Consider the following 12,425-nt stretch of genomic DNA (forward strand, 5'->3'; position numbering starts at 1 on the left):
GACCATCCTTTATGAAAGGAAAGAAGGAAAGGCCGTCCCACAATTCTTTGCGGCAGCAACATTAAAGCATGCAACCTCATAGTTGCACCTGGACACACCCACGTAAATATAAAAAAACAGAACAGCTGTTTTATTCTCCTGACATGATCCAGAACTGATGTGAATCCACACGATCGTCTGATTCTTCTCTGTCACCTCTGTCTAGTCAGGAGTCACTATAAACAACAAACATAATAAAAACACATTATAGGTCACAACATCATCATTACAACTAAATACTCATTTTCTTTCTCCACTCATATCAGGATTTCTCCACGTATATTCCTCACATTATTATATTATTTCATTTCAGTTTGTTTTATTTTCTTTTTCGCTAAAATCTGTTTTGTTGTTATTTCCTGTGAGCAAGTGATGATTAAATGTTGTCTCTGTATGAACTGAAAACAGAGAACTGAGCATTCAGTGCGTATCTTCTGTTATAAATAAAGTTGTCGAGTGGGATTTTCTCCGCACAATGTTTCTCCTTTCCTCGCTCCTTACGTCTTCTCCTTCACACCTTTCCTTGAGGCCGCTCCATAGTGGTTAGGAAAGGAGATTGTTGGGACTCTCCGAACGCAGCCCGGGTTTGGGTAAACCACGGACCACGTGACCGGGCTCCACAGTCGTGGTGTGTCTGCTGCTCATTCAGCTTTTACCTCCATCCAGCAGCGTGTAGCTTCTTCTCCTTCTTCTTCCCTTTCCTCCCTTCGACAGCCCAATGCACCGCACGTCGGAGAGGAGCAGCAGCTGATCCCCTCGCACACACAGACATGGCTGACGAGGAAATCGACTACAACATCGTGTTTCCAGATGCAGCGACATCGGGTGAGCCTCCTTTCATTGTACCTCGGCTAGCTTAGCGTGCTAACACCATGACAGCGCCGTGTAAACGGAGCCCTGCTATCTCTTTTGTTAGCTTACGTTAGCTTAGCCCGCGGTGACAGCCGTGATAACGAATAGCTGTGTGTGTGTGTGTGTGTTTGTGTGTGTGTGTGTTGTTTTTCAGAGAGACACTGGCAGGGGACCAAGGAGCCGGTGGTGATCCTGCTGGGCTGGGCTGGATGCAAAGACAAGCACCTCTCCAAGTACAGCTCCATCTACAATGAGCAGGTGGAGGCTAGTTAGCAAAGCTGCTCTGCTCCCTGTGTTGGCAGCCGTGTGGCATGACACCTGTGCAGACCTGTCACTAACCTGTCATTAATTCCTCCTCTCTGCCCCCCTTTCAGGGATGTGTCACCATCCGCTACACGGCCCCCCTGAAGACGGTCTTCATCTCTGAGTCGTTTGGCTACAAGGAGCTGAGCAGCACTGCCCTGAAGCTGCTGGAGATCCTCTTTGACTACGAGGTGGAGAACAGTCCTATTTGCTTTCACGTATTCAGCAACGGCGGCTTCATGTTGTACAGGTACATTGTAGAGTTGCTGCACAGTGACAAGCACTTCAGTTCCCTGTGTGTGATCGGGGCTGTGGTGGACAGCGCCCCAGGTAGTGGCAATGTCCGAGGGGCCCTGCGCGCCTTGACGGCCACCTTAGGGCCCAAAATAAGTCCTGTTCTGCGGTACGTCCTCTTAGCGCTTTTTGCAGTGACAGTTTTCCTCCTGCGAGTCGTGCTCTACCCGATGACTAAGTACATCCACAAGAACCACTACGACGCTGTGCAGGAGAAGCCGCCCGCCTGGCCTCATTTCTACCTGTACTCCAGAGGCGACCAAGTGATCAGGCACAGGGACATCGAGCTCTTCGTGGAAGCCGTGAAGCAGAAAGGTGTCCCTGTGGACAGCTTTGATTTTGTCTCCAGCCCCCATGTCGGTCACTACCGGGATTTTCCTGAGCAGTATACTCGCAAGTGTCGGGAATTTTTGGCCACTTGCATGAAGGACTCAGACGGGGCCGAGATGAAGAAGAGGTACCGGGTTCAAAATCAATGAACCCCCACAGGAGTTTGCTGAACCAATTTTTTTAACTGTCCTCAACAGTCCAACCTAATTCCTTCGCAGTGGTTCTGTAAAATCCGCTCGAGAATAAGCCCGAAAATATCTTAAAGACTGCTGGAATTGGAGCTGAACTCGTATCGGAACCTGGCAACGTTTCTCTGTCCCAGTGCACATAATGGGAAGGTTCCTCAGATGTGGTCTTGCTCTGTTGGGCTTTTTACACATCTGGAAAACCAGCCTTATGAAACACTGTCTTTCACATGCCTCTGGCACCAAGTTTGAACCCAGCCTACTCAACTGTCATGCACCACATGTAAAAATGATGATACAAACTTAATTTCTATACACTGGAAAATTGGGACTCAAGTATGATGATTTAAATGGTATTTAATATTGCTGTTAAATGTGATGAACTGTAGATTAGTAGTAGTGACTCTAAACTAATACGACTGTTTATTGGACAACATTAATCTGTATCTTATATTTATAAGATTTAAAATGTTTTTTGGGATTTAATCATTGAAAAGAAATTGCAGGAGTGCTTACGATGAAGGCGTCTTATAAACATTAAAATGTGAGTGTTTTCCTAATATAATAAAGGTATCAAAATGTTTGCCTTAAGCAGTAAATGCAATCTGGTGCAGTTTTAGGTCCAGAAATTGTAGAATAGGCAGCCCTTAATATGTGATACAAAACTGATATAGTTCAAGGGATAAGGTGATTGACGATGAATGTATGTGTCCAGCACAACCTATCTGTTCTTTTTAACTGATGTGCCTTCAATAAACCAGAATGCTCATTAAAAACTGTCAACCGAATTATTTTTGTTAGCTGTTTGTTTCATTTTTTAAAATATAAATGACAGACAGTTTTGATAGCAGTATTAACCAGTTAAGCACCAACAGTTATGAAATAACAAAACACTGGTTTTATAATGGTGGTAAAACAGGTTGAGATCGCTATCAATCATGATGTCTGGTGTCATGAATCATTGAACTGACATTGGCTGTTTTTGCAGATTATTTATTTGTCACCACACAAGCGTGGAAATGAAAAACACTAATTGCAAAAGCCACATAACGGAAACACTGCTACAGCGGAGGTCAGCGACAACGGATGCTAACGATGACATGTACAGAGTTACTTACAGCTGTCGAGTGAGCCGCTGTTTGTGGAAAACCTGGAAAAACCAGCCACCACTTAAAATGTGTTGCTTGTCTTTTGGACGTTAGACAAGCAACCCTCTTGGCCACCTCACTTCATGGTGTCAGTAATGATAAACAACAAGAAAAGGTTCTCTCTCTGAATTCTCACTAGATAACACTGCACTTCATTAATTAAGAGGATCATAGCAAAACAAGGAGACTGTTATTTTTCTCTTTTACAGTTAAAAAATGGCAGTTTGAGATAAGTTGAGATGGTGTCCAGATCCACATGTGCGAGTGCCAAAACTCAAAACATTTAATGACAATGTATAGTGTTGTGCAATTGCATTGGATGTTAAGTTCTGGTTCCCAAGCCACCTCGGCCTGTGATTCACAGGTCAGTGAGTCAGTCAGGAAGCAGCTGAGTGATTGGTACTTTCCAAAGTATGTGGAAAACTCTGTTGTCCAAACAGAGTGGAATTATGTCCAAATTGCAGTTATATTCTTCCTTGTGCCCTCATTTTTCTTGCCATGGTGCCCTCTGCTGGCTGACTTGTTTTCAACAGTTGTCTTCAGAAAAAGCTTGATGCAGCGAAATAGGCTTTGTATTTTTTGTTCCTTATGACATCAAGTTATGGGGGGGATTGTTTGTGTGTACTTGGTATTTACAGTATCCAATAGCTCTGAAGTTCCCCCATGCCCCCAAGGCAGAGTTTACAGTAATTAACTCAACATGGAAAATTGCAACGACTATCATCTCTCTGTTGTTGACGACATTTCGCTGCCAACTTCGCCTACACCCATGGATTTAACAGATTCAAAAAGAAATTGGGCATATGACAAAAGTAGACCTGCTTAATAAACACAGGGCCACAGGCTTAAATTTCTTTTCTTTTTTATTAGTAGGGCCTTTAAAGTTAGTGCAGGGAAAAGGGACAGTTTATGAGCGCAGTCTTAATTCAACTTCACTTAATTTCTTCATCTTGCTCACCTTCAGACCAGTAGGCACTACTTGTATGTAATAAACTTCACAAACTTACTGCGAGAAAGACATCAAGTGAAGGAGTCTCTATGTGATCTCATACCCAGAGGCAGATACAACCCAGCTACTCGCCTCCCGTCAGGAGACATCAGCGGCTGTTTGAAGAGCGTGCCACTGAATTGGTCCAGCAGGGACGGTTATTGAATGTCGAGGACATGTCAAGTTTGACATTTTAAAGAGCAAGTGGTTGGCATTTGTCTCTGCACCAGGCCCGGCCCTGGCACTTCATGTATCATGTAGAGCTGCTGGCAGGAAATGGGAGAAAGAGGAAAGTTTACATATCGGCACAGACAGATGAACATCGCTTACTGGAGTGCACACGAGACGGGCAGCTGTGATCCTGCTGCAATTGTTTCAGTGACATAGGAAGTCCTTGATGTCTCTGCATACTCTGAATCAAAGGGATCTACAAATACACACTTCTTTTATTGACTGACAACAAGGAAACAACTATTGTGAACTGTGTTACTTTGACGCCAGAACTTATGTCTATGATTCAGAAAAACAGACTTAACATTAATCGTGAAAAGCGTATTCAGATTCTTTACTTCAGAAAAGTTATGCAATACGTCAATATAAAAAAAGAAAATGTTCCAATATCAATTCTACTTACAGAACTAACAAGAATGTTTTGCTGCTACACTTCAATATTTTCATGGAATTAAATGAAATTATCATTAACTGTTTTCTTGGATATTGTAGTATTATTGCATTGTTTTGCAAACAGAAGTAATTATTTTAGTGACATTAATCAAGTACAGTAAGTCAACAAAGCCTTTTGTACAATAAGTTAAAACATGGTTTTCTAATTGCTTTATGCTAACACCGTAATACACTGCAGAACTACATTGATACACTACAGTCTGTAATGCAAAACAATAATTGTTGGAGAACAATCCATTGAAAATTCATAAATCTAACAACTGTACTGTTTTGTATTTTAATCTATAATAGAACATGATATGATACAAATTCATCTAAATTTGTGTTAAAATAATCAGCAAAATGTGTATAAAAAGTACAAGTAAGCCTCCTAATGGTGGTGTTTCTAAGTATGGCTCTCAGCTACATGTCAATCAAATATTTTCTCAGAAATTTATAGGATAACATTTAATATAACAGCAACAGTACCAGAAACTTGTACATAAGTTCAACACTGACGATCAAGCTGTCTATTAGACCTTTAGATTCATCACAGCGCGAAAAGAATCAGAGCAAACGTACACAAACGTCCTTCATCACACCGAGACCTTTAGTCACAGCAGGAAACGTGTGTAAGTAAAATTAATGAAGGCTGAATGGTTTCAGGTTCCTGCCTGGCACAGTTCACGCTGGCTCCCTGTCCCACTGTCACGTCTCACTGGCACACGTGAACAGAACAGAGCCACAGTCGGTGTTGTTAATGACACCTGTGCTTTCCCTACTGTGACAACTAAAACCTGCACATTAGAGTAAAATACGGCTTTCAGCAATTCATTAGTTTCAGCTCACGTAGGAACCTGGGACCTGAACAAACGGTGGAACGGCTTTAATCATTCTCTCATGTTAAACCCCTAGAGATCTCTTGAAGTATTTTTTTTCTGTACTTTTACATACATTTAATTAACCTCATACTGTACTGTGATTATTCATATTGATATTATAAATGTCTTAGATACCACAGGGAATTTATTTTGTCTCTTGATTGATGATTTGTCTCTTGTCTTTATATCTGGATTACATTCATTCTTGAAAACAATAAATGCAATGTTGGCCGATAAGTGCCAATCCTAACAGTATTGGCAAATCATTTTGAATGAATTGCAACAATATGATTTACTTAAAAAAAAAAATATATATATATATATATCCTAATGCTTTCATATCATTTGTAAAGTAATACAGTGAAACCAAGGAGCACAAATGGCATCTGAGAGCTACAACATCCAGGAGGCAAACACAATGCGTGAATGGCCTTTTATCCACACAGTGTTGCTGAGGTTCCTAAAGAGGGCAGCATTGCCTCACAGTTCCCATCATGCAACATCTCACTGAGGCCTCAACTGAGCTTCAATACGAGCGGGATCAGGTTCAGCAGTGGATGTTTTATTCAGGGCTCCTGAGGGATAAAGGCTTTGTAACGTTACCCTCCAAAGCAATTTCTGTGCATTCTGGATCACCTTAAAAATTGGAAAAAGTTTAACACTGTGTAGTTTATTTATTCACGAAGAACTTCTGCAGATAAACAGCAACATTTGTTTCACAAAATCATTCTCTCCTTTCTTTATTTTTTTTCAGATTGTGTTCATTAAAACCCCCAAAAAAGACAAAACAGCTTCATATCAAATATAAAGTAGGAATGTGTCTTTTCAGTTCAGAGTGGGAGATGAAGACATGAACAGAGAAGAGGAGAGAATGGATGGGAACACAGCGTCATCATATCACCCCCTCACACAAACGCAGTGAGAGAAGAAATTACCCCGTGGAAGTTAATGAAGTCTCACAAGTTGATGAGGGGAAAATTGCGGTGAAGAGGGGTCAGCGCTTTCTCTTTAGCCTTTCCCTCTTCCGAGGAAAATGGCTGCGGTCAAGATCCATACTTTTAGAGGACGCCGAGCACTCCAACGCAGAGATGGAGTGAGAGAGGGGGGGGGTGCACACCGAGATTAATGGTATTAAGTGGTAGCACTTGGCAACGCGGTAACATATCGTCTATGTTCTCTATTCCACGCTGATAGTTTCATAGACCTTGGCTTTACACATTGACTTTTAGCTGTGATTTACAGGATTCAAATAAGCCGGGTGGCTCTTTATCATCGCAGGACCTGCAGGACATCTTCAGCTTGGAGTCACATCAGTGGCAGTTTTATCACAAAATACAATCAACACCTTGAAACAGGGTAATGTGTCCCTTCTCCTCTTTGGTTATCACGCAAAGCCAAAAACCGACTCTTTTTCTTATAAGAAATCTGATTATTCTTGGCAACAATTTGTCCTTGGTTTAATGTCAGTACGAATTGAAGAAATGTTGCTATTTATGTACATGTTGACATTTTGGATGGGACCCTCTGAGCCCACTTTCTAGATCATTGGGTGGGGATGTGCAGTATTTTATCTGACAGGCGCACAGAAGTATCAGATAGGATCTAATGGCAAATCTCTGTACCCCTGTCTCCGCTGATCTGGACTGATTTTGTATTATGTTTGACATTTTGATTTTTGGTCTGACATACTGTGATTTTCTGGCCAGCGATAACAGTGATTTTTCCCCTCAGAGTTTTTCTTTACCCAGATGGTCTAAAATAAGGCAAAACCAAAGTGCTGTGTTTGCAATAATGAAAGTTCCCAAGAGTTTGTGTTAGGTAAACACTTTTTATTTCACTTTTCTCAATCTTTATAGTCCTCTCATTTGTATCTCTCTTTACACACACACACACACACACACACACACACACACACACACACACACACACACACACACACACACACACACACTCCAGGCGTGTCATGCTGTCTTTTACAGGTGACACACGTGGCGCTGAAGCCTCGCCTTTCTCTCTCGCTCCACGGGACCGGCCCTGTGATCAAGTTGAGCAGGGAGCCGACGAGAAGTCACTCAAGTTGCCCTCTCTACACTCTAATGAGCAAAGTGTCCCGTGGAAGCTGAGTCCGAGACAGCATGGGAGCTCCCACAAGCACATGTGAACACTCACACAGTATACACACACAAAGAGGACTGTATGCGTCACAAGTGCAGGCAGGCACCTTCAATAGGATGAAATGCAGAGGATCAGGACCAAAGTCCTGTCCGCCTTTGAGTAACTTTAAAAGGTGTCCTGGTGTTTTGGATTGAAGAATGAAGTGAAAACTGCGTCTATAAGTGTGTGTGTGTGTGTGTGTGTGTGTGTGTGTGTGTGTGTGGTGTGAGAAGGGAATCAGCTTGTTGGACCAGACAGGGAGCCGTCATCAAAATCTCCCCCGGTCTATCTCAGCCCCTCAGCCCTCTACTTAAGACCAAAAGAGGCACAAAAAAATGCGATGGAATGTTAGATAAAGAATAAAAAAGACAGAAAGACATAGAGAGAGAGAGAGAGAGGATGATGGAGAGTGAGAGGAACAGCAGTGTAGAAACCCCTCAGCGTGTGTGCAGCCTCTCTCCCATCGTGTGGTGCAGCAGGCTGCCTCTCACAGCCTATTCAAAGCGAGTGTGTGTTCGTGAAGGAGTGTGTGTGTATGGTGTGTGTGTGTGTGTGTGTGTTTCTTCACAGATGTCCTTGAACAGAGCCCCCTCAGCTCTGCGGATCCCTGCTGCCACTGGAGAACATTTGACAAGCAGCAGGCTCTTGTTAGAGCGCTGTCAAATTAAAGGTGTGTGTGTAAGTCTGAGAAAGTGTGTGCGCGCGTGTGTCTGTGTGTGTGCGTGCGTGCGCAGATGTGTGTGTTTCAGAGGCTCTATTCAGAGCCCTGTCAAATTAAAACTACCAAACAAACTGTGCATGTCACACAGACAGGCCAAGTCGCATCTATGATGGCAGTGGTAGGCCTAGGGCTGCTTTGTCTGTGTTTGTTTGTGGGTGAATATATGTATGTTTGTGTGTGTGTTTGTGTATTTGTGTGTGTGAAAAGGAGACTAGGATTTTGTGGCATGCATTTTTTTACATGCATCTTTCACTTGTTTGAAATAAACAAATACATATGTGTGACGGAAGAATCTAATGAGGTGTGTCTAAAAGGGAAACGAGTGTGTCACACACACACACACACACACACACACACTCAGCTTTACCATACTGAAGATTTATGTCTCTATTCTGAGGATTTTAAATGATCAGAAGTTGGGGCCAAGAAGGTTCATGATTCACATCTTGGTTTGAGCCGGGCTCTTTCTCTGTAGAGACGACTCCGGCTTCCTCCCACAGTCTGAAGACATGCAGACTGGGGTAATTGGAGACTTTAAATTGAGAGTGAATGGTTGTTTTTCTCTACATGTTGGCTCTATGATAGACTGGTGACCAGTCCAGGATGTAGCCAGCCTCTTGCCCAACTTCAGCTGCGATTAGCCCCAGCCCCCCCACAACCCCTAAAAAGAATGAGCAGTATAGATCATGGATGGATAGTGTGCAGAAGTTGTCATTAAGGGAAAATAATTGTATAAAATTATAAGAATATAGAATATTAAAAGCAGTGATCAGTTATTGCTTATTATTATAATTATTACAATATAAAACACACATTTTCCAGTCAGATTTTTACCTTTTCATTTCAATTTGAAGTTTATTGATGTTTTTCAGTTATAAAGAAAACATGACTTTTGCACATAGAAATGTATCAAAGTAAACATTGAATTGGCTAAATAATATAATGAACATCAGATGAATCATTATTTAAAAAAACAACGGAGAGCTCTAGGTTTCCTGCAAGCAGTGTGGACAGACACAGATGCAAGCAACCTTTATGTCTGAACCCCGCATCATTTGCAGGGTATCCCACTGTGTGTGTGTGTGTGTGTGTGTGTGTGTGTGTGCAGTTTGACAAGAAAAATATGAGACAAATCCTCCAAACTAAAGTCAATTTGTGGTTCATTACATATTTAAGAAGGCAGTGGTCCCCAACCTTGGGTTTGTGACCTCACACTGGGACGCAAAAAAATATGAGAGGCCACAAGGTGATTAATAGGATATGAAAGCCAAAAAAAGGAAACCTTTTCCATTAAATGTTTTGCTGCCAGAGTTTTATCTGGGGAGTGGATGTGATATTACTACTTCTGTAAATATGACCCAGGTTTAAACATAAGGCAGACTGATGCAGACAAAAACAACATTTAAAACATTTAAAAAAAAATTCAAAATTCAACTCAAGATGATGATGGAAGTAGGAGGAAAAGCCAAAATATCATTCTTGCACTTCTTTTTCTGTTAAACCACAACTTGGTGGTTTTAAATGTAATCTTTTTGTTTAGTTGTTTTCATTGTTTAGTCTTGTCCAAATAACAAGAAAGCGCATCATCATTAGTGAGATTTAGGGTCGTACACAGATTTTTTATTTATTTATGTTTGGTCACAGCCAGATGAGCTGTATACTGCTGCAGTCTTTATGCTAAGCTAACAGGCTGCTGGCTCTAGTTTTATTTTGCTCACAATAGCTGTGTCTAAATTCAGAGGCCTGCATCCTTTGGAGGCTGAGTTTGAAGACCGACTGCGTCACAGAGCGACTAGACGAAGGCTCTTTCAAATATGGCCAACAAATGCGTCCTTTCATCCCCAAGAAACAAAGGCTCCAACGGGTGGATCCTTCCCAACCTATCCCAGGATTCATTGTGCTTTAGTGGAAAAACCTAATGGCGAGGTAATGGCGCCAGCAAGCGAAGAGACGTCATTCACGTTTCATCTCAACTGAACAGCTAACGGTAAATATGTTAAAAAGCCAAGGGGCGTTAAAACTTTCTCATCAGGTCCAACTCATAACTTTTGCTCGGCAACAGCAAAAATGGCGGGAGGAGCTGGTGATACTGATCACGGAAATTCTCTGTAGACCAGACCTTCTCGTTTTGGTTTGGTATTCACTCACGAAGCAGGTGGTCTTCGTAAACTTGGTAGACCACCTCCTCTGAAGGACACAGCCCCTGAATTGAGTCACAGTTATTGAGAGAGGCAACAATTGCCACGAAACGAAATAAGTATAATTCTAACAAGTCTAACTATAACACATATAATATCAAGGGCCGACTTAGGTGCAGGGTGCAGCCTCTGTAACTAGGAACCAAAAACGCTATACTAGAGGGAGCTAGAATTTGTATTTGGTTTAGTCCTGGACTGATGCTCCAAGTTTCCTAAGTAACGGTGAAGAGAGGGATGCTAATTTGTGATGGTATTAGTACAGGTGGGTGTATGTTTGCCTCTCTCTGTGTGCATATTGTAGTGTTATGCACTGCAGGGGCTGTGTTAGTGTTTAAACCTCGCCTCCATTAGCAAAATGTTATGATTTATGCAGTTGCTTGCAGACTAATATCTTTAGAATTTTTTTTTCTTCCTTTATCTTGTAGCTGTGAAGCCGATTCATCTTAAAGAGTGATGAGGGGAGGTTGCTCTCTATGCAAAACGCATTAAAGCTAAATGAGGAGTCTATTACTCAAATCTGGCTGATAATCCGTTAGCTAAAGACCCCTGGCCGCTAACTAAGCAGATTAAGATATGTCAGTGCCACCGTGACCAGGATGACAACAGTACACTACTTATGATCTCACACACACACACACACTAAGGGGGAACACCTTGCTGTATATTACATATAACTTCACTTCTGCTTGGCTTTTTGCGCACTCACACACACACAAACACTTCCACATAGGCAAATGCACTTGTATCCCATTCTTTCTCATACACACACACACGCAAACACACGCGTACAGAGAAACACACGTGTCGTCCACACCCCCACTACTTATCTACATACACTGTCTCCTTGCCAGCTCACTTCATAGAATTAATTCTCTCTTCTCCGCCCACTCTGTTGTGCTGTGTGTGTGTGTGTGTGTGTGTGTGTGTGTTTGTGTATGTGTGTGAGAGCCATGCACAGGGGACTCGTGAAGAGGCCGCGTTTGTATGAACATGGACAATTCATCATGGCTTGATTAACATACATGATTTTATCTCCCTCTTCTCCTCTCTGTGCTTTGGTCCTGTGGTGATAATTACAAATAATTTATTCCTCCTGGTTAATTAACAGGTATTCTTCACACACAGTCCCAGGAAACACCATGTTCTTTAGCACTGTGTGTGAAGCCAGGTCAGTTGATCTTGCTGTACGTTTATTAGTCAAAACTAAATATTTGCTCACAGAGATGAAATCACTTGAAGATCACTTTAAGCAGGCTGCTGTCTGCTTTAAGGAAGTTATTAGATTCTGAGATTCTGCTTTTGCCAGAGCGGTGTGGACTTAAACCGACCCCTGAGAAAACAAACCTCACCTGAAAATTCCAATAAAAGAATTCTGATTCAGCAGCAGTGTGGTGTGCCAACAAGTCACAACCACTTAACAAGAGGAGAAGCAGTTTGTGTTTTCTCCTCACATTTTACAATTCATGTTTTTCTTGTGAGTAATTCTACTTAAGTATTTAAAATACTGATTGCTAGACCAGTTCATACGAAATGTATGTAATCTGTTGGTCCAACTGAGGTGCAGGGTTCAGCCTCTGTAACAAGGAGCTAAAGATATTATACTTTTATATTATTGTCCAAAGGTCTGTCAGAGTCAGATGCTCCGAACAATCTCGAAAGTTTTTCCTCT

At 41.9% G+C, this 12,425-nt stretch overlaps 1 protein-coding gene across 1 annotated transcript; it reads left to right on the forward strand.

Annotated features, from left to right (window-relative positions):
* Window positions 1-571: 571 nt before the first annotated feature.
* On the forward strand, window positions 572-2,462 carry tmem53 (transmembrane protein 53). The gene is made up of 4 exons (XM_034614420.1): window positions 572-864; window positions 1,046-1,149; window positions 1,266-2,052; window positions 2,099-2,462. The coding sequence occupies exons 1-3, from the start codon at window positions 810-812 to the stop codon at window positions 1,965-1,967; spliced, it is 861 nt and encodes a 286-aa protein (XP_034470311.1). The 5' UTR covers window positions 572-809; the 3' UTR covers window positions 1,968-2,052; window positions 2,099-2,462.
* Window positions 2,463-12,425: the final 9,963 nt, after the last annotated feature.

The sequence above is a fragment of the Hippoglossus hippoglossus genome, chromosome 17 (genome assembly GCF_009819705.1).
Source record: "Hippoglossus hippoglossus isolate fHipHip1 chromosome 17, fHipHip1.pri, whole genome shotgun sequence".
In the NCBI taxonomy this organism is placed as follows: domain Eukaryota; kingdom Metazoa; phylum Chordata; class Actinopteri; order Pleuronectiformes; family Pleuronectidae; genus Hippoglossus; species Hippoglossus hippoglossus.

Coding starts and splice junctions, on each gene's coding strand:
- tmem53 (XM_034614420.1), top strand. CDS start 810: ATGGCTGACGAGGAAATCGACTACAACATCGTGTTTCCAGATGCAGCG. Junction 865..1,045: donor TCCAGATGCAGCGACATCGG/GTGAGCCTCCTT, acceptor GTTGTTTTTCAG/AGAGACACTGGCAGGGGACC. Junction 1,150..1,265: donor GCTCCATCTACAATGAGCAG/GTGGAGGCTAGT, acceptor CCCCCCTTTCAG/GGATGTGTCACCATCCGCTA.